General features: G+C 40.7%; 1 protein-coding gene across 1 annotated transcript in view; it reads right to left on the bottom strand.

Moving 5' to 3' along the window:
* arnt2 (aryl-hydrocarbon receptor nuclear translocator 2) overlaps positions 1-22,751 on the bottom strand; it is a 67,028-nt gene that overhangs the window by 33,974 nt on the left and 10,303 nt on the right. The window contains exons 2-8 of the mRNA XM_032536550.1: positions 21,961-22,072; positions 17,201-17,248; positions 14,890-15,103; positions 12,987-13,200; positions 7,738-7,840; positions 1,138-1,203; positions 503-588 (exon numbers count right to left, since the gene is read on the bottom strand). Of these exons, the coding sequence (XP_032392441.1) occupies positions 503-588; positions 1,138-1,203; positions 7,738-7,840; positions 12,987-13,200; positions 14,890-15,103; positions 17,201-17,248; positions 21,961-22,072 (843 nt within the window). The remainder of the gene's footprint in view (positions 1-502; positions 589-1,137; positions 1,204-7,737; positions 7,841-12,986; positions 13,201-14,889; positions 15,104-17,200; positions 17,249-21,960; positions 22,073-22,751) is intronic.

The following is a 22,751-nucleotide window of genomic DNA, read 5'->3' as shown; positions in this document are numbered from 1 at the left end:
ATGTCATGTTTCATGTTTGCTTATGGGAGGCAAGTTAAGTTAGTGCTAAGGGTCTATTCACACGAGCTACCCCCTGCAGCACACACCGCCGCAGCCTATAAACACTGCCCCCATTCAAAATGAATGGAAGACCTGCGTGTTTGCTGCACCGTCTGACGGCCGAAGCAGGCAGGTGAATGCAGGATAATAAATCATAGTAAAAGCTTTTAAAGGAACAAAATTACAGGGGAGTTTTACTGTGAATAATTCATAGGAAATGAAATGTGTCTTCCACCCCTGCTTTGACAAATCAGGCTTGCCAGCTTCTAAATAGTAACAGCTTGTTGCCAAATGTCAAAACAGGAATGTCTTTAGTCTAAAATGTCTTTAATATTCTATATATTAATGAATCATAGTACGTTTTATGAAAAATGAGGGTATTGTCTACTCCACTTGTGATCGCCTAACTCAGGAGGGATGTAAATACTTGGTGAAAAGGGTGTGTGTGTGTGTATGTGTTTACCTGCAGGAGGCCATGCTTTGATGTAGCCAGTGCAATGCACCACAGAGTATTGAGCATCTCCTTCTTTTGAGGGTCCAAGACCATTCCTGTCCATCACACACACACACACACACACACACACACACACACACACACACACACACACACACACACACACACACACACACACACACACACACACAACAAACATTAGGTACTCAACAACAATACAGTAAGTATAACAATACACACATCCCTTAAAATCTGAATCAATCGAACGATTAGGGCATTCTGCTGTCGCCTGAGAGACAAAACCCTGGGAATAAAAGTCCTTAAAGCACTTCCCTGTGATTTTAAAGCTTAATTGCTGCGAGGGTAGGTAATAATTGAAGGCAACCCAGATGAGCATATCAACATTTTTTTTAAGTCCTCTCATCTCTAATCTGGATTTCAGCAGCTGGACAGTTTGTGACAAACCCAAAGACTAGCTGCAATCTACAAAGACAGGACTAGAATCTTTACATTTCGCACACTATATGATTTTATCTGCTGACTGTCAACAGCCAGTCAGAGACTGCAACATGACTTTAAAGCCTGACAGGAACATGGCAAACAGGGGAGCAAGGGTGAGGCAGAGAGGAGTCACAACCATGTACCTGTATCTCTTCCTCATGTTAGATAGACGGTTTAGGGAAATGTGATCCAGAGGAGCACTACCGCACCTGCACACAAATACAAAAGAAAAAAAAAGAAGCACAAATTACATTCCAGTGGTACATGATATCACTAATCATGGCTGTTAATCACAGTAGCACTGCTTGACAAACAATGTCATGTACAGACACAGTTGACATGAGCTCTTCAATCAATCATGATCAACCAATCAATTTTATGGTGGAGGGGGAGAGAGTGTGGACTGGTAGCTGGAGAGATGCCATTTCACCTCCTGCGCACTGCCAAGGTGCTATCTTGAGCAAGGCACCTAACCCCCCCTCAACCGCTCAGGGCACCTACTCAGCAGTCGCAGCCCCCCTCACTATGACATCTCTCCATCTGTGCATGTATAGGACCTGAGCATGTGTGTGTATTTCAGGCCTGTGTGTAGTGTGTGAAAACAACAGTGTAAATTGTAATTTCCCCATAGGGGATCAATAATGAGTACAAATAATTAAAAATTAAATTAAATTAAATTATTAATTGGTCAAAATTCTTATTTGTCGGATTACGGTTAAATGGTTAAAAATTAATATCCCTATTGGATGGGTTGTATGACTTGTGTCTAGATTCATTTTGATCATGTAAATACTATTTTATATTAGTTTTCGTACATACAGTTCCATTGAAATATAACAATACAACTTTGTTGTCAGTTTACACAGAAATTAATTTTGCGTTCCCGAGCAGCTGCGCTCAAAAGAAGAAATGAAAAATTACACATTCAGAACAAAGATGAAGCAGTCCTCATCTGAATCAGCACAATCAGGCTGACTTAAAGCTTGCCTTAAAGCTTGCCTTAAAGCTTGCCTGAAGCATGACTAATGGACTTTTTGTAACGCTGCCTAAATGAGTGTATAGAATGAACCCCAAGTCAAACAGGCTACAAACTGGAGCTTGAACCCTGGAGGCAGCCATTGCTTCTCTTGGAATTTCCTTCAGGCCAGTGGTAAACAGTCATTTTCTTCAGAAAGGCCAGTTTTGTGGTTGAACATTACATAAGCCTGCCTGGAAACTATAACGGCTTCCCTGAAATGTGCTGTGTTCCTCTCAGCCACGTTAATGTACGTGTCACAGAAGTGGTTGAGTTTCACTGTTTGCTTGAAATGTCTTTCAGAGTGCATGTTGTTTGAATTATGCGGAGCCGGGAATAGCAACAGAACAGGCGAACATGCCAGTCCAACAAATTCCAAACAACATGACACACTTCGGATCTCGTGCGACTCGCAGGCCTTTGTGATGCATCCAGACAAAACAAGGCTACAGCCAGCACACGCTGGACAGAAAGAAGGAAAATGGAAAATGTCTGCTATTTTGTTAAACTAAACAGCAAAGAGCCCCTTCAAACCCTTGAAGCCGTAAAAGCTGCGTTGATGTAGTTTGTAGCCAATGAGTCATGAGGGCTATGATAATGTGATATCCTGACAGAACACAAGGAAAGACAAATATTTAGCAAAAAACTTGGTTTGTACAGGGTCAGCAGCTCAAGAGCGGAGATAGAGTGGTGTCCACCACCTGGCAATAATTATTAGTATAGAGATAGCGAGCTTGCTAAGTCTAATTGTCTATGACGAATGGAAACGGGTCATTTAACCAACACGGTGGGGGTGCGGTGAGGCCTTTCTCCAAATGCCACAAAGAAATGTTAGGCTTGTTTGAGATGAGCCTAGTCTCCGCATGCCGGTTAAATTTGTGTCTGACTTGATCCCGACTTGCTCTGACGTCATGCACACGTAGGCAACGATAATCTCATGAGATCAAGGCGGCCACAGTTGCTTTTCACTGACTGCAAGACCCAGGCGGACCCAGAGCATGCTGGGAAACTCCGGCCTCTCAGCGGATTTAACAGCTGACTGGTTCCGAATCGAGTCCACATGATAATGTTTTAAATAAACTTTTTATTGTTTTTGAATCAGAGGGATTTTAACTGAGGATCACAATGGAAATAAGTTCTGGACTTTATTGTGTTGTTATCCTCGATTTATTGGATGTCTTTTCCTGTGTAAGGCATTAATTAATGCAATTAATTAAATCAAATCAAAACTGCTATTTGTCTGATTTAAAAGGGTTAATCTGTAAAGAACACATAGTGTGGCTGATAGTTACCTTTAAAAGTCAGAGAGACTAAATCTGTTCAGATTATGGATCATTTACAGTCTGTGGTTAAAATCAACAACAGGTCACATGTAGAATATTTGAGAGTGACTCTGTCATAATTAAAACAACTGGAGACTGTGTACCAGCTGATATATGGGTCTGATAACATTTTATTAAATTGGAACCGGACCACAGGGGTTATAAGCTCCCCACCCTGCTCTCTTCCTCTTCTTCTTTGTTCATCTCAGGTGTTCCTGATTCTTGATTGTCAGTGTGGCCCCGCCCCTGTATATAAGGCAGACTGGGAGACAGGGATCGGTTCTCTGAGACTGAAGCAGCTCTGACCACGGTTTGTCTTCTGTTGTCTTTTTTGGGGTTTTATTGCTTTGAGGATGGTAGTCTTGTTTTCGCGGCTTTTTTTCCATTAGTCACTTATATTTAATTTGGGGCGTGGGGGGTTCTGGGTCTGACGGCCCTTGATGGGTTGGCTCAGGCTTCTTCGCTTCTTTTGTTCTTTTTGGCCAGAGTTCCAGATTCCCATAGTTTTAGTTTAATCAATAATAGTTAAGTTGTAAATAAACTTTAATTTACTTTAATTATTCAATTAAATTCAATTTTATTTATAGTATCAAATCATAACAAAAATTATCTCAAGACACTTTACATATTAGTAGGTCTAGACCAAATGCGCGTAGCAAAAATCTGTCAATAACTGTTTGTCTAGGCCATCTGGAGATGCTACATACCAGGTTTCATGCAGATCTGTTGCACGGCCTAGGACGAGTTTGAAAAAGTTGGCTTCGCGCTTAGTGCGATATTGCGGAAAAATCCTGGAGCATAAATGGGCGGGGCCTATATCAGGTGACTCTGCTTGATGCAGTGAACACGTGGATGTAAAGTTGTTTAATGTGCGATGCGTAATGTGGGAGTTATAGGCAAAAACATGCTTGACGTCAATGTAGCGTCACCTAGTGGTCCACATATGTTATTTTTGGTAACTGAGGTCAACTACTCATTCTACATCTACCCTGTTAATTTAAGGTAATTCGCTTTAGTGTAAGTGGTTAATTCAAACATGGGTCCCATAGGTCACGCCCACTTTAACCAATCAATACTCCACTGTAAGGGGTGCCTCTGCAGTGGCCCCATATGGTACCCATCAAATTTTGTAAAGAATCAGATGAGCGGTTCATGAGACATAAACATTTTGTACTTGTAGCGCCCCCTAGTGGCCAATTTTCGTGAAATTAGTTTGGTTGCCTCAAAGAGTCATACCAAGGAATAATCTAAGGTTTGGATTTGACAGCATTTATTTTGGTGTTTTCATAGTTAGCTACACAAATTTGTTTGTGCGTAATATGCACAATTTTTATTCTATAAAAATGCTTTTAACAACTTTTTGTCAGGTCGGTCTGGAGAGGCTATGTACCAAGTTTCATGCTGATCAATTGCACAGTAAATGTAAATGTGCTGTATTTATATAGCGCTTTTCCAGTCTTAACAACTGCTCAAAGCGCTTTTACATCTACAGGAAACATTCACCATTCACACACATTCATACACTGTGGCCAGGGCTGCCGTACAAGGTGCCACCTGCTCATCAGATAAACATTCATACACATTCACACTCCGATGCACAGCACCGGGGGCAACTCGGGGTTCAGTGTCTTGCCCAAGGACACTTCGACAATGACTGCAGGGGTGGGGATTGAACCACCAACCTTCCAATGGGCAGGCAACCGCTCTACCACTGAGCCACAGCCGCCCCAGTCTGGGAGGAGTTTGAAAAAGTTGGTTTTCGATAAATCACAATTTTTCACGAATAAAAGTCTGGGCGTAAATGGGGGTGGCCTATATCATGAGATTCAGTTGGATCCAGGGAACGCATGGATATATGGTTTTTAAATGTCCGATGTACAGTTTGGAAGTTATACGGCCAAACGCGTTTTTTTCTGTTATAGCACCACATAGAGGTGGAAGTGGGTCAATTGTTGTGTCTGAGGTCTTTGCGGAGTTTCGGACCGGTCCTGAAAATTGCACACTGCCACCATGTGTGGTTTAGGTTGTAGCGGGAGCTTTAAGTGGAGAAGAATAATGGAAAACTAGAACTGCCAGCTTTGCTACCACGATTCCCATATAATCCCCCTTATAATCCTTAGAAAAACATAAGGGTTCCACAGCCCTGCTGTGTGAACCGCTTATCGATACTACCGCGGTTCCCAGCCGTCTTGGCCTTGGATTCCTAATAATCATTAGAAAAACAATAGGGTTCCACAGCCCTGCTATGTGAACCGCGTAGTGTTGCTACAGTGGTTCCCAGCCCCTCGGGCTTGGTCCCCTAAAAATTTGGGTTTGGTGCTCCAAAGCATTCCTTAGAAAATAAGAGTGAAAAGGAAAGACAAATCAGTGAAATGAAAAAAAAAAAAGAGACTCTTTCATACATTAGGAGTTTTAATCCCATTCGTACTTTGAATTTATTCTATAGACTAATGTTTGGCTACTATTACTATTGTAATCCTGATTATTGCTCCACTCTAGTTTGGACCGGTTAGTATCTAACTAGTTTCCTTCTCTACTTTCAGCTCACCATGGTACTTCTTTTCCTATTAAATAATTGTGGGAATGATAGCCTGATTACCACAATCACATTTCAAACATAACCAGAAAAGCGTTTTGTGGGATTAATTAGAAACTGCTCAGCATGACTCTTGAATGCCACGTGTAGGCAGCAGCTAAAAGAAAGAAAATTGCCATTCATATACAGTATGTCTAATGCAAACGTTCAATGGCTGTTACTTTGTGAGCTACATATTGCTGACAGCCTGCAGCATTACAAAAGCCCCTGCTGTTCGTACCGTTCCGTTTGCCTTCCTGTCATTTGTTAGCCAATCCTTGTTACAAAGCAGATGTGACCTTATATCAGAGGCTCAATTTATTTTCAATAGGCTTTGTTTTAGCTACATATTATTTATTTTCATAAGTCTTTTATCTAAATCTGGTCATGACACAATTCCTAAACTCAACACAAATCCTCAAACTCTGGTCTCTGAGTCAAAAACTTGACTGCAGAGGCTCAAGGAGTGAGAAACTCCATATTTATGACATAGCAGCAAGGATACACACAGCTTGAACCCACACACACCTTCACATCTAGTGAACTCAGCAGTGTAAAATGTGCTATTTTGTATCTGTATCAGAGTCTGTTTATCTGTATCCATGTCTCTGTATATCTGTATAAGTGTCTACGTATTTCTGCATTTCTGTATATACTGTATGTATCAGTGTCTCTTTATATCTGATTCAGTATCTCTGTGTCTCTGTATATCTGTAACAGTGCCTCTGTATTTCTGCATATCTGTATATATGTATCAATGTCTCTTTATAACTGATTCAGTATCTCTGTATATCTGTATCAGTGACTCTGTGTATTAGTGTATCTGTATATCTGTTTCAGTGTATCAGAAACTGAATACCACACACTAACACTGAAACACCTCTCCCTTCTCATTAGGGCGAAACCCAAAATGCTGCCAAACTGTAGAAGTCGTGTTCTTCTTTGAGACCATGTCACTCTGTGTGCGACTTGCCATCTTTCCCCCTCTCTCTCTCTTTCTCCTACACACTGTCACGTGATGACAACCACACAAAATAATTTTTAGGCATTAAATAAATTACCATATTTTTTGAGACAAAGAACAGACATTCAGGTCTCAGAAGAACAGGCTGAATACGGTAGGTAACTGGTATGTTAACGTAAGACATTAACAGTTATTCAACTATACAATAGCACACAGAACAACTACCAGGGCGTGGAGACGTAACTAAACGTTGACAAGCCTCTCCCAGCAGCCCGTTGTTCAAGCAACCATCTGTGGACCCGTTCCTCTGGTTCCTACAGCCATCTTGTTTTCAGCCCGCAATTAGCTTCCTTTGTTTTCTTCATTTCAGTAAGAGTAACCTTTTTGCCAGTCCCTCACAAGTTTTTCACTCACTCACTTACTTGTGACCTGCAGAAAAGTTTGTGATTTGCAGATTTTCTTTTAGGGGGCATTTTGTTTGTGTTCAGTCTTTCTCAGTTGACTTCAGGAGCAGCATTTAGCTGTCACAAGCCTAAAACGCCCTCTCGCGACTCAAACCGGTAATGTTTTCAGTATGAAATAACAATTAAAAACTTGTTGTATTATATATATTTTGATATATAAGTCGCAGGACCAGCCAAACTATGAAAGAAAGTGTGACTTATAGGCCGGAAAATACAGTACATTTAATATTTAATCCTTGTCTCCTATATAAAGGCATTATGTTTTTTCAATGGCGGTATTGAAATTGATACCATTGCTATTTTTAAGACCCCACGGGATACCGTATTACTGCCCAACCCTAACACACACACACACACACACACACACACACACACACACACACACACACACACACACACACACCTCATGCGGCAGATGAAGGAGCGCCGGGAGCCCATGCACATCCTCATGGAGGACTGCTGTCCCTCCTTCTTCACTGTTCCTGTCTTCAGGTCCAGAATCCGTCCTGTTAACATACAAACCACACATACCATTAACATGTAAACCGGTGCAGACTTATTTACAACAAACTGGTTACTCCTTATAACCTGTGGTCTTAGTAGCAAACCTGAAGGAGGAGCAAATAATGTTTTATGTGTTTAATTCAATTTTAATAAAATGTTATTAGTGTCCAATACCACAAATTACAAATTTGCCTCAGAAGGCTTTACGATCCATACAGCCCAGCAAACCCAGTCTTTTGACCGACCTTGTATCGGACAAGGAAAAAAATTCCCCAAATAAAACCTTTAAAGGGGGAGGAATGGTAGAAACCTCAAGGAGGGCTCCCTCTCCCAGGACAGACATTTACTTGGATAAGAGAAAAAACTCAAGCAGACACACCAATTAAGTCTCTGGACTTCTTTAGCAAGTTTTGTCCTTAAGTTTTTAAGTTATTTATGTATTATCTGCTCCAGCTTTTCCAACATTTTAGACAGAGATATGGTAATCGTGATGATCCAAAATTATCTGAAATTGCATTATTTTTAATTGAAAAATATCCCGTTCTTGAGGGATGACCCCTAAACCCCTCGCCAAATATGCGCACATAAGTCGTCCACAAACCCAGGGAAAATACTGTGATGGGTTAAATGCAGAGATTGAATTTCACTACATTGTACTATACAAGTGTATGTGACGAATAAAAAAGTTTCTATCTTCTGCAACATTCCTCAGCAACAATGACATGTCTTGCTGCCATGATGACGTTTTTATCAGTGTACATGGGAGAACTAGTTTGGCTATATATATAAGACTATATTGTCTGAAATTTTGGATATCGTAACCTCATGATATGACACAAGTGTTATCGTTTCCTGGTTTTAAAGGCTGCATTACGTACCAGACTTACTACCTGTTTTATTATTTGCCTTTACCTTCTTTATCATTAGGGTCTGGATTTCCAGGCTAGAAAAAAACCCCGCTGTGTGTATTTTTCTTTGTTTCTTCTTTTGAGTGGAGCTGTGCGGGAACGCTAAATGGATTTCAGTGTAAACTGACAATAAAGTTGAATTGTATCAAAACCCGGCTCTGTGCAAAGTTCACCCCCAAAGCCTACTAAATAACATGTTGTTACCCCTGCGTCCCCCCTCTTCCGGAAGAAAAGATTCCAAAACAGTTAATGGATTATCATTACTCCCACAATGAACTACAGACAGCAACAACTGGTGCTCTGGCTCCACGTCAGTAAGCTGGAAAACATGCAACATTTCAAACACTGAGCAACAGAAGACTTCAAAACACACTGCTTTGGTTCCACTCAATGAAACGTAACCCGGAGAAATGTTCGGACTTAAGAGGATGTGTAAGAGCTCATGTATGCGTGCGTGCGTGCGTGTGTGTGCGTGCATGTGTGTGTGTGTGTTTTCATCTGTCACAGCTCTACATGAAGATGATTGTGTTATGTGGATTACACGGTTCAGAAGGCCTCTGGGGTCAGACACGCCGACTGACAGACACAAATACAAACTCAGAGAGTTGACTGTGGAGCCTCCAGAGGACCATGCAGAGGAAGAGATTTAACAAGACAATGTTGCCCTCTAGTGAGCACTATGAGTATGCTGGACAGCGTTACATTTTAAATGTCACTCTCACCCTCAGTGTCTTACTGTATGTCTTACACACACACCCTTAGTGCATAATGTGACAGAACAGAGGAATATTAAAAGTAGGAATGTTAAAATACTATCCTGTTCCTGCTCACCTGATCTAGAGTTACTGTCATCAGATTCAGGCCATTGTGGCTTGGATGAGCAGGAATATTATATTTTATTTTAACATTCTTAGTTCATAAAAATACGTTTTGGTTTGGGTTTACTAACCCTGATCTGGATTAGTTGTGGCTACTTTTGTTGGGATTGAGGTGCTAGTTGTGGATGATTTACCTCACCTGTGCAGTATTGGCTGTGTAATAAACCCACCTGTGTGAGTATTGTTCGTTATTGCCCATGCACACTCTGCCGCTGCCCAAAACCTCCTTTGTGTGGCAATGAACTATCCAATTGGAGTGCTGTCCTGGTAGCTTTATTTATGATTTTAACATTTTTTAATTCTTTCTTTTGGCTTCTGTTTTTTGTTTTCTTCATTTCATACTTAATTCAGTGCATTCACTGTTTTTCACATTTTTTTTCATTTTTTGATTTAATTTCTGGGGGGGTCAAGGAGAACATGATGTACATGTAATCTGGAGGAAACAAGCAATTTCAGGGTTGGTCATGACGCAATAGATACAATACAATACAATACAATAGTAAACTTCATGAAATTTCACATAATGTCACAAGATACTGTATCAGAATAGCTAAATGAAGGTTCCAACACGCACGCAGACCGATCAGAAATGAACAGCAGGGCAGGTAGAGAATGAACCTATGTATAGGCAGAATACAGGCAACTGAGACACACCCGACACCAGAGTGGCAAGGGAAAGAGCTTGGTATTTGTAAAAATAAAATGAGTGCAGTGGCAGTCTAAATGGTAAAAGCTGTATCTGTGCTATGTGTGACAGGTGGTACAGTGCCTTGCGAAAGTATTCGGCCCCCTTAAACTTTTAAACCTTTTGACACATTTCAGGCTTCAAACATAAAGATATAATTTTTTTATTTCTTGTGAAGAATCTCCAACAAGTGGGACACAATTGTGAAGTGGAACGAAATCTATTGGATATTTTAAACTTTAAAAAAAAATAAAAAACTGAAAAGTGGTGCGTGCAAAATTATTCTGCCCCTTTACTTTCAGTGCAGCAAACTCACTCCAGAAGTTCAGCGAGGATCTCTGAATGATCCAATGTTGTCCTAAATGACTGATGGTGATAAATAGAATCCACCTGTGTGTGATCAAGTCTCTGTATAAATGCACCTGCTCTGTGATAGTCTCAGAGTTCTGTTGAAAGCGCAGAGAGCATCATGAAGACCAAGGAACACACCAGGCAGGTCCGTAATACTGTTGTGGAGAAGTTTAAAGCCGGATTTGAATACAAAAAGATTTCCCAAGCTTTAAACATCCCAAGGAGCACTGTGCAAGCGATCATTTTGAAATGGAAGGAGTATCAGACCACTGCAAATCTACCAAGACCTGGCCGTCCCTGTAAACTTTCAACTCAGACAAGGAGAAGACTGATCAGAGATGCAGCCAAGAGGCCCATGATCACTCTGGATGAACTGCAGAGAACTGCAGCTGAGGTGGGAGAGTCTGTCCATAGGACAACAATCAGTCGCACACTGCACAAATCTGGCCTTCATGGAAGAGTGGCAAGAAGAAAGCCATTTCTCAAAGATATCCATAAAAAGTCTTGTCTAAAGTTTGCCGCAAGCCACCTGGGAGACACACCAAACATGTGGAAGAAGGTGCTCTGGTCAAATGAAACCAAAATCAAACTTTTTGGCCACAATGCAAAACAATATGTTTGGCGTAAAAGCAACACAGCTCATCACCCTCAACACACCATCCCCACTGTCAAACATGGTGGTGGCAGCATCATGGTTTGGGCCTGCTTTTCTTCAGCAGGGACAGGGAAGATGGTTAAAATTGAGGGGAAGATGGATGCAGCCAAATACAGGACCATTCTGGATGAAAACCTGTTGGAGTCTGCAAAAGACCTGAAACTGGGACGGAGATTTATCTTCCAACAAGACAATGATCCCAAACATACAGCAACATCTACAAAGAATGGTTCACAAATAAACGTATCCAGGTGTTAGAATGGCCAAGTCAAAGTCCAGACCTGAATCCAATCGAGAATCTGTGGAAAGAACTGAAAACTGCTGTTCACAAACGCTCTCCATCCAACCTCACTGAGCTCTAGCTGTTTTGCAAGGAAGAATGGGCAAGAATTTCAGTCTCTCGATGTGCAAAACTGATAGATTAGATTAGATTAGATTAGATTAGATTATACTTTATTTATCCCACGACGGGGAAATTCTGTCGTTACAAGTAGCAGCATAGCAGCAACAGCAAAAAACAGAAAAACAAAACAATAACACACAAACAAGTAAGCACGAAAGAAATACAAGGCAAGAAATACAAGGCAAGAAATACAGGCAAGAAATAGACAATGAAAATATGGTAGACTGAGTAAGTAAAATGCCGTCAAACAAAAGGAATTTTAAAGTGCGGTTGCCATGATAAGAGAAACAATATTGCGGTGTAAGTGACGTTAAAAATTAAGTAAGTTGAATGTGTAATTAGAGCAAAGAAGCAAGAGTCGGTAGCATAATTTAAATTATATTAACCTGAGACCATAAATATTGAAAAGTAAGTACTTGTAATAAAATAATATAAATACAATATTAAAGATAAACAGAAAGTGTGTGATGTAGATGGGAGAAAAACAGGAACAGAAACTACAACACTATCAGGTAGAGCAGGTGTTGTAGAGTCTGACAGCGGCCGGGATGAAGGACCTGCGGTACCTCTCCTTCTTACACCGTGGGTGTATCAGTCTGCTGCTGAAGGAGCTGCTCAGGGACCCCACAGTGTCATGTAGGGGGTGAGAGGTGTTGTCCATGATGGATGTCAGCTTGGCTAACATCCTCCTCTCCCCTACTTCCTCTATGGGGTCCAGAGGACAGTCCAGGACAGAGCTCGCTCTCCGGATCAGTCTATTGAGTCTGCTCCTGTCCCGGTCCGAGCTGCCCCCCCTCCAGCAGACCACAGCGTAGTGGATGGCAGAGGCCACCACAGAGTCATAGAAGGTCCTGAGGAGAGTCCTACACACAGAGACATACCCCAAGCGACTTGCAGCTGTAATCGCAGCAAAAGGTGGCTCTACAAAGTATTAACGCAAGGGGGCCCAATCATTTTGCACGCACCACTTTTCAGTTTTTTATTTGCTAAAAAAGTTTTAAATATCCAATAGATTTCGTTCCACTTCACAATTGTGTCCCACTTGTTGGTGATTTTTAACAAAAAATAAAAATTTTATATCTTTGTTTGAAGCCTGAAATGTGTCAAAAGGTTGAAAAGTTCAAGGGGGCCAAATACTTTCGCAAGGCACTGTATGGGGACTCTCGGCTGCTCCACTGAGACCTTATAATTACAATAATTAGCAAAAGCAAGAAAAAAAGGAAAACTTTCTGCTGGAAGAGAGTTTTAAGTGACGGTACTGCCTCTACCTGTCATGGAGTTTTCTGAAGTACTGAGCTGTTCCCTCAGCTTGTCCACATCGTCGGGGTGGACCTGTTCGTACAGAGTGCTGCCAAACCACTCCGACTGGGGATGGTTCAGCACCGGCGTCACCGAGTCCGACACGTAGATCACCCGTCCCGTCTCTGCAGCAACCACAAACAGGAAGCCGTCCGCCGCCTCCAGGATCAGATGCTTCAGTTCCTACAGGGAGCAGAGAGAAACAGAAACTCTATAAACCAAAGTGCCTCTACGCTCACTGACAGTCATTAAGTTGTTTTTCCTGTATATTAGTTTAATTTCATTTAAAAGAAATATGCTCTGTCGTGACTTTATGATCCACTTCTGTGTAAACACCTCACATAAAAATATAAATAAAAGACTGTCCTATTTCTAGGCTTGTAGAGCGGATCTCCGCTGTGCATACGCACCACTTACGCGCTGCTCTCGTGTCTGGTGAAGCCAGTTTCATTGATAATAGTGGAAGCGTAGTGCTGTGTGTGTGTGTAGTGTGCATGCGGTACGCATGAGTTACAGCAGAGTTAGAGCCACTGAGCTTATTAAATGACAAAACAGGCTTTGTTTCATTTGACAGTTACACACTGGCTAGCCTTCCATCTCAGTGTATATCATCATGACAAGCATCAGTCTCAGGGTGTGTCTCAAACCACTCTCCAGATTAGTAGGTAGTGATCTGCCCAGGGAGTCATTTTCAAGGTTTCCTGACATTTTCTTTCCAGTTTCTTGGAACATTCCCAGGATGCACAGTTAAAAAAACAGTGAAGTATGTTTAGCCACGGTAAGCAAAGTCCAATTACAACATGTAAGACACTAAATCCAGCTCTCCCTTTGGAAAAGGATGGACCTGTTGAGCTTGTGGCCCTGTTACTATGGTGCTTTTGTTGTGAAGCAATGGCTTTATCAGAATCTACCAATCCTGTAATAACTGAACAGAAAGTAAGTCTTCCTTTGTCTCCCTGGAGGCAGAGGACGTCTCCCCTGGGAGTGTTACATACTCTTGTACATGACAAACAATGCCTCTTTGAGAAGAGCATTTTGGACCTAATGTGCAAAAAGAGCCAACATATTTTGAAAAATGAAAGTAGCTGGGGAGAAGATTTGAGCAGACATTGAGCAGGATGGGAAAAGGTTTAATCCACTAGTTTCGAATGAGGTTTGTAACAATTACAATTTCTACGTTGAGTGAACTCTTATTCTAAGGCATAGAATATTTCTACATGCACACTGTTATTTCCATTATTGTCAGGTTTTATCTTGGTTTCAAAAACCTAGGTAAGCATTCATGAAGGGAGTCCCAGTTTTTTTTTTTGACTTGTCTTGAAATGTTCATCTTTCTCTCCAGATGGCTGTCCAAAGCTGAGAATTCCCACAATTAGTTTGTGTAGATGAATGCATTTTTACTTGTGGAGTGTCAAAACTGGACTCACAACACGTATTTCCATATTGCATTACTATAATGTTGTTTTGGACAATTATGTGCAATAATGTATTAGTTACAATAGTGCAATATCTAACATTGTGGTCTGACACGTTCCAGCCGCTTTGTACAATCCATTGTTTTTAGCAACATAATCTTTTTAACCTAATCTTACTTTATAAAGTATAACTTTCACTTAAGTATGTTACTTATGTTACTGTTTTTTCTTACTTTTTTTAAACCTTAAATCTGACTTTAAAAAACTTTACAGTTTCCCTGAAGGGATCAATCAAGTCTTCTGATTCTGATTCTTAATTTGATACCAAAGCATTTTTCACTGCCCAAACCACTTAAATGAAATTAAATGCGGTAGAACAAATATAACAAGAAATGTTTGATCTGAATCAAAGATCTGTCCCGTATGACAGATCTGTGGCTCTCTGACTGAACAGTACCTGTTCAGTGAGAAAGGAGGGCTTGTAGGCGCCATCGGTGGACGTGTTGCCGGTGCCCCTCATGGATTTCATATGGGAGACAGCCATACGCAGGATGGTGAGCTTATCCGGTTTCCGGGCCAGCGCGCTGCAGGTAGGGACCATGTCCGACAGCTCGGTGATGTACTGGGTCATTTTGTTGCGCCGGCGTCGCTCAATCTCACTGTGGTTCTCTCTGAAACAGAGGAGAGAGTAGTCAGAAGCTTGGAGAGCACATACTGACAACCACCAACCAGCCTTGCTTCAACAAATGATCAACAGCTGAAGTATCTCATCCGGATTTAAAATAAAAAATAACTCTCCGGACTTTTCACAACTAGGGCTGAACGATGAATAATTTTCAGATCCAAATCGTGATTTGAAAGAATGCGATTAGCTAATCATAAAGTTAGTTTTAGTTGGTGTTTGATGTAACATTTGGTTTAAATTTTTTCATTCAGCTTTTTATTATTATATTTACTCTTATTTCATAAGAAAAATGCTGGTATTATGTTACATATCACAGATTCAATGTTCCATGCTTTTTTGTATCCATCCAAAAAACACTTGCATGAGATGCTGGCCATTTATATCTATTTTATCACCCTTGCGTAAGAATATAGAGCAATTGTGATGGTGTCTTATGTTATAATGCTCCCTGAGATGTTTTATCTGTTACACATTGAATATTGAACTTTAGCTAAACTTTTTTTTTAATAATCGCAAATTGTATCGTGTTCTGGCAGAAAAATCACAATTGCATCCCACCCAAATCAATCAGCCCTAATCACACAGGGTACACACAGAGTGACGGCTGACTCATTATGATTGGGTCCAGCACAGGTCGAATCGCGGGTCAGCAGAGTTCAATTCAATTCAATTCAATTTTATTTATAGTATCAATTCATAACAAGAGTTATCTCAAGACACTATACAGATAGACCACACTCCAGAATTTACAAGGACCCAACAGTTCTAGTAGTCTCCTCCAGAGCAAGCAACAGTGCGACAGTGGCGAGGAAAAACTTCCTTTTAGGCTAGAGTTACCTATATCTCTCGCCCAGGTCCAGCAGGCTCCATCTCACACGCTATTACTCAACAACCTGATCTTAGTTGCATTCAATAACTTCTTCTGTGTTTTTTGCCGTAGCGATAGCAGAGTTACCAGCAGAAACACTGGTACAAATACAGGTTTGCCTTTACTGCTTAACATTATACAGCTGTGTTAATGACAAAACTAAACAAAAAAAAAATAGACAGAAGTGCACTGCCTTACAGAAAAAAACAGACCATTCTATGGACGGAATGACGCACTTAAAATATGGCTTGATCACGCAAATTTGATTGTGGGAAGCCAGAATCGTGATTGTGATTAAAATTCAAATAATTGTGCAGCCCTATTTGTGAGTGTTATTTATTTATTATCTGGTCTAGCTTTTCCAAAGTTTTAGACACAGCAATCGTGATAATAATGGTCCAAAATTATGTCAAATTGCATATTTGTTTTCTTGAATAACATCACATTTTCTTAAGGAGAAACGCCTCACCCCTTCCGCCAAATATGCGCACCTAAGACTTCGATAAACCCAGGGAAAACACTGTACATGTATGTACAAAGTGTACGTACAGTGGCAAACCCTTTCACAGTGTGAGTAGGGAGCCTTCCTGTTGCCAAATAAATCCTACACGTGATGCCACTGTCCCTTATCAAGAGTGCAGTTACTCCTGTGTTCAGCAGAAAGCAGCTGCTCCTCACCACTAAATTTAGCAGAAACAGATCCACAAAAATAAAGCACTTCATGTCCATCCCACAGACGTGCACACTACACAATATGAGAAAGAAAAGGAAAACAAGTTGAGAACAATTAAAGGGGAGTGGACGCATGAGATGCAATCACAGAGGCTCTCTTTAGGCCCTCTCTAAAAATAGGAAAATCAGACACATTTGACGGAAGGGGGAAAAAAGTCATGACTCCATGCAGTCAATGTTACAAACAGCTGGTCTCTGCAGGGTTCTTAAAGATACATTTTAGACCTATTAAGAAATTCTTAATTGCCTGAAATCATGGTAAGATCAATCAGAAACTGATACATACTGTACTACAAACACATTTTTGAATTGAGTGCAGTAAAAAAAAAAAAGAATGACATCGAACAACTTTTACATGTTCAGTTCAAAAAATTGAATGTATTGTACCGGCAGATACCTTTAAACAGGACCTGTGTTGTCGTTGTGAACTAGTTCTACAGCATTTCAGACAGGACTGGCGCTATCTGCTTTCAGTGTTCTCACCTTGAAAATTTGCTAGGTCCCTCTCCGTCTTCGTCGTCAAAGTCCATTCTGGGAAACAACCACAGGAAACAGTTACTACTTCTGTTGGACGTAGAGTGTCCAGTGCTCTGTCGTGACTAAATTCCCTGTGTTTTCTGGTATTTAATATGTATATCCACAGCAATCATTAAACAGCTGCAGACAGAAGAAAAATAAGATCAGAAAAACTACATTGTCTGTTCACACAGAACACTTTCTTGCACTGTCTGCTCCAACAATCAACAGATAACATAAAAAAAACCTCTGTTGGCCACCCAACCAATTTCTGACAAACCTTTCACACAGAGTCACACACACACACACACACACACACACACACACGTTTGTGATCTGTGCATCTGTATCTGTGTGCAAGTTCTTCCTCATTTGGTTCTGCTGCTGCAAAGTGATAAAGTTATATTGGCTGACAAATAAACCAGAGCTTCTGATACTTTCCTCTTCTGATCATGTCATTGCCCAAACACTGGGATTAAATCACTTTGAAACAAAGTTTGAAAGCAGCCAACGAAAATTTGCTGTGGTTGTCAGATGATAGCTTATCCACCGTCGTCCCAGCCCTCAACACCGACAAATTCAACAGACTCCCTCGACTGTCTTCCTCCTGCAGTTTTGAAGCAGCGCCGGGATTTTCTCCAGGGATGCTCATGGTTTCAAGCTTAGCTAGCTAGCTATATGCTACAGTGCCGTGTTGTTGTAGGAATTAGGACGGATGCATGTTTATGTAGGTGTGTTGCTTCATTACATAATTTACCCCCCCCCCCCCCCCCCCCCCCCCATCTGCTGGGGCAGCAGCATCGGAGCCAGCGACACAGACAGACTGAACAAACTGATCAGGAAGACTGGCTCCGTGATCGGCTGCAAACAGGACACGTTTGAAGCTGTAGTGGAGAGGAGGTCACTGAACAAACTGTTATCTACCATGGATAACCCCCCCCCCACCACCACCACCCCCACACAGGTCCAACAGTGGAGCACCTTCTCTAAGAGGCTCCGATAGCTTCTATGTTGCACGGATCATTCCTACCACAGGCAATTAAACGTTTTAACACTTCACACACTGACTGTTAGACAAGACTCATAGACATCACAACTGCACTAAGTGCAACTTGCACAATAGGTTTATTTACATCTTTACCAATACTAGTTAAGTAGTTGTACATTTTTATTCCCAACTTGTATATATTTAAAATATTTGTTCTTGTATTCTATCCTATTCATTATTTCATGTATATTCTGTATGTGTGCTGTGTGTCTGATATTTTGCTGCTGTAACACTGTAATTTCCCATTTTTGGGATCAATAAATATCTATCTATCTATCTAGCCATCTAGCAGCTTAACTGTAACATGACTTGTTGTATTTGTGCCTGTGCATACATTGTCCCCATTGTTAGAGAAACAATCAGGCTGGATGATTATTATGAAGCCACTTGTTGTGGAGAGGCTGAGGGGTTTATGGACAAATTCACTGACAGGATTAGGGATCGGCCAATACTGGTTTTTCAAGGCGGTTACCGATACTGATTATTAGGAGTTAAAACCGATTACAGATATTAGGAACCAATATGCATTTACAAGGAAAATGAAAGTCTGTATTCCAAATTAAGATTTTGGAATGTTTCAAACTCCGACCTAATACTTTGTTTAGACACTTTAAGCAATTATTTAATAAATTAGAAACTTTCAACATAACACCCAGTAAAAGAAAGTCAGGTAGTGTTGTGGGGGGGGGGGACATTTAGTCAGACTCATTGGTGAGTGAAACCGAAGCAGAGGGAAAGACACAGAGTTGTAGCCAAGCCAAAGTAGCGCATTTTTAATAATCGGTTAATCGTTTATCAGGCAAATAAACCGCTGATACAGATAATCGGGAAACTGCCAAAAAAGCAGACTGATAATCAGCCATGTTACAGCAGTAATATCACCACTGCTCCAGCTAAATCAATTAAACAGTGACAGCATCGGCTGAAATGGACACTGCCATCACTTCCAAACATCAAAGATCCTTGTGTGGTTATTTGAACTATTTAAATGACTTCTGACTCCACTATTATTTTGGGTGTGGAGAACTGCCTTTAGTCTTCTATCACTCCATCGACCAATATTGATATTCGTGCATATGCGATATACATATTTATACACTATATTTATTTACAGTATATACAGTGATTTTTTTCATATACTTGAGTACCAAATAGTCCTGTCGATTCTTTACCTTAATCTCTTCATCTTAGTGGTCCTTGTTCTTAGCTGTTATGTCTATTAGATTATTTTATCTGTGTTTTGTTGCTTGCATGGCTTCATGTACTGAATGTGGATACTGTTGATGTGTAACTTTACTAACGTCTTGCTGCTTTCTGTCGCTCTGCATGGTTTCTTAAGAAAGTTTTTTTTAGCGCTCTAGCTTGGCCCCATGGTGTCTTATTGACTTCTGTCTGTACATTTACTAAAGCTAATGTCTTGCTGTCTTCTCTTGCTTCGGTCTTAAAATTACAGTTGAAAATTACATTTGGCACATTTACAGAAATGTTTATGAATGTGCGTTGTATTTCATAAACAAAAAAAATAAAAAAATAAAATGAAATATTTTTTTGTTGAGAGCCATGAAAAAAACTGAGTCAAATTCTTTGTATGTGTACACATACTTGGCCAATAAAGCTGATACAGATACCATAATACAGCATGAAGAGAAAGAGATGAGGACATCTGTGGTTGTGCACCTTGTATTAATATTCCTGCTTCGGTTTGTCATAGTTACTAAATAAGAACTATGACGAAACCATATAGTTAAGTTTATTCTCACATTATTTGACAATTTCTGTCTCAATACACTTTGTAGTTACTATCTATTTTACTGTACATAGTAATTAGAACCATTGCTTTATTAGTCATGCTTCAACTCATATTCTCAATTGTTTGGGCTTTGATGGCCTTTATTGACAGGACAGCTTAAAGACAGGAAGGGGACATGCAGCAAAGGTCCGCAGGTTGGAATTCAAACCCACGACCGCTGCCAAGGACTCAGCCTACATGGGGTGCACGCTGTCTACTGGGTGAGCTAGTGGTCAACTCAAATATTCTCAAAACTTTGTTTCTTTTCTTTTATAAAGAATTTGTAAGTGCAATGATAATTATTGCATATAAATATGTATTGCCTGTATTTATAGGACAGATTAAGTCAGGAGTCAAAGAGGGTGATAACCTTCAGTAAAGGGCCGCAGGTCGTAACCGAATCTGTGGCCGTTGCAACAAGAACTGAGCAAATATTCTCAACATTTTGAGACCAGGATTTTGTAACAACCATTTCAGGTCCATGTTTCTAACTTTTGGAGAGCGGGCAGAGCGGTCAACATCCTGGCCCTTTTCGCTGCCGTCAGTGGATTTGGTTCATACCGCTGTTCTCACAGGGAATAAAAGGAGCCACTCCGCTCTGCCGCCTTGGCAGCGGCCTGTCACGGCTCAGTTTGTATGCATGATCTACCTGACGGCTTTATGCACCATGGCAGCAACAAGACGGGTCTGTGTGTCTGTTGTTGTCTTGGGATGATCTTACTCAACTACAATCTGGCTCATCCACATACACACACACACACACAACTTAATAAATAAAGCAACAATGATATGGACAAGAAGAGGAGCAGTCCCTGTTGTCTCCCTGTGCCATGTTTACTTGGCATGTTGGCTAGATCAAGTTTGTATTATGTATTCATGTGTATGTAGCCCTAATGTCTGTGCATGGGTTAAATGCATTGCTTTAGCCCTTGAGGATTAAAATATTCAAGGCACTGAGCTCATGTACAGCCCCCCCCCCACACACACACACTCTCTGCTCTTTCCACAGTAATTCAGAACCTGGGAATGCCATTCACATGTCAAATGGGGTTTCACTCATATTAGAGTTTTTGAAAAGTGGTCACATTCCCCACCCCCTTTCTTTCTCCGTTCACAAAAAACAATTATTTCCTAAGAAGAGTAAATGATGAGCGGATGAGCCCTTTAACGTTCCCATTGATTTTATTATTTGGGAAAAAAACAGGACTGGTCGGATCTGCTCCCCCTGTAGCTTAGTGTGTCTTGCTTCACACACATCACAATGAAATGAATGCATGCTCTGGCCGCAATCAGAAAGGGGCGCAATGAAAGTGTAGTAAGTGTAAATATTGTTTTTTTCTTTAATAAAAGGAATATGATGAGACACGTGCAGGCACATTTATGTTATTTGTACAAATATAAAAAGTATACTAGGTTTTTGATTATTTCTGCTTCAAACTAGGGCTGAATGATTATTTGTTTTTAAATCAAAATTGCGATTTGAAAGAAAGTGATTAGCTAATCGTGAAGACCGCTATTAATCAAATGTGAAATATTTAGTTGAATGTTTGGTGTAACATTTGATTTTACATTTTTATTCCTCTTTTCATTATTATATTAACTGTTTTTTCATTGGATAAATGCAATGGAATGTTCCATATCACAGAATGTTTACAGAAACTTTATTTAACATGCAAAAAATCGCAAATTGAATTGTAATTTCTGGCAGGAAAACCGCAATTCAATTTCTTCCCTAAATTGTTCAGCCCTACATGCACACACATTTACACACCGATGGAGCACCATTGAGAGTAAAAGGAAAATGTCAACTCTTGCCAAAGAAAATATATAAGTATTATATAAGTTTGTAGAGGGTCATTTCCACAACAGTTTGGCGGTGAAACTACTCACCCTCCGGATCTTCTCTTGCCCCCGCGGCCTGGCACAGCTCCACCCATCCTCACCTGACTGGCTCCAACAGCCCCAGGCATGGCTACTGTCCCTGGCAACTCACTGCCCATCTCTGGAAGATACAACAGTAACAGCAAAACAGCACAGGGTTAGCATAGTCTTTCCAATTTGTCCAATTATTAGTGTAAGAGCCATTTTGGTGTTTGTTTGGTTTCAACCTCCTGCCACTTAGGAGGTAAGGTATTGTAATCAAGAGGTAACTGCACTCAGCTGTTGCATGAATGGAGAAGCAAACTGTATTTTGACCGTGTGGTAGTTGAGTGTTACGTTTTTGTTCATGAGAAAAAAGAAGTAGAATACAATAGGAACAAAGTGGCTGTATTTTCTTGTGCTAGTGCAGTGCCCATTGAAAATGGGTCTGTTTGCCGATTGCTTGGTCTGTGGTATTGCTGCTTGTAGAATCAAAACCAAATCGTACCCCAAAATTACTTACAGAAGGACCCCAAACCACTTCATATGCAACTCCCCTGTAAACCCTACTACTAACTTACTGATGTACCTGAAAGAGCCGACGTTTGCATTTAGGGAGCGAGCTGACAGTAGTGTAACTTTCGTACGAGTTAAAACTCTGCAACAGCTGGATCACGTCAAGGATGTTACCAATTAACGTTAGTTACTTGCTCCTCTTCATCCCCTGTTGAATATAAGGCTGCAAAGAGAGCTCTCCATCGCATTTATGCCTTGGCAACATGCTGTGCATCTCTCTGTAACAGGTGCATCTTGTCTAGCAG

This window comes from Etheostoma spectabile, chromosome 15, assembly GCF_008692095.1.
Source record: "Etheostoma spectabile isolate EspeVRDwgs_2016 chromosome 15, UIUC_Espe_1.0, whole genome shotgun sequence".
In the NCBI taxonomy this organism is placed as follows: domain Eukaryota; kingdom Metazoa; phylum Chordata; class Actinopteri; order Perciformes; family Percidae; genus Etheostoma; species Etheostoma spectabile.
The sequence above is the reverse complement of the archived record's forward strand: the minus strand, read 5'-3'. Positions and strand labels throughout refer to the sequence as shown.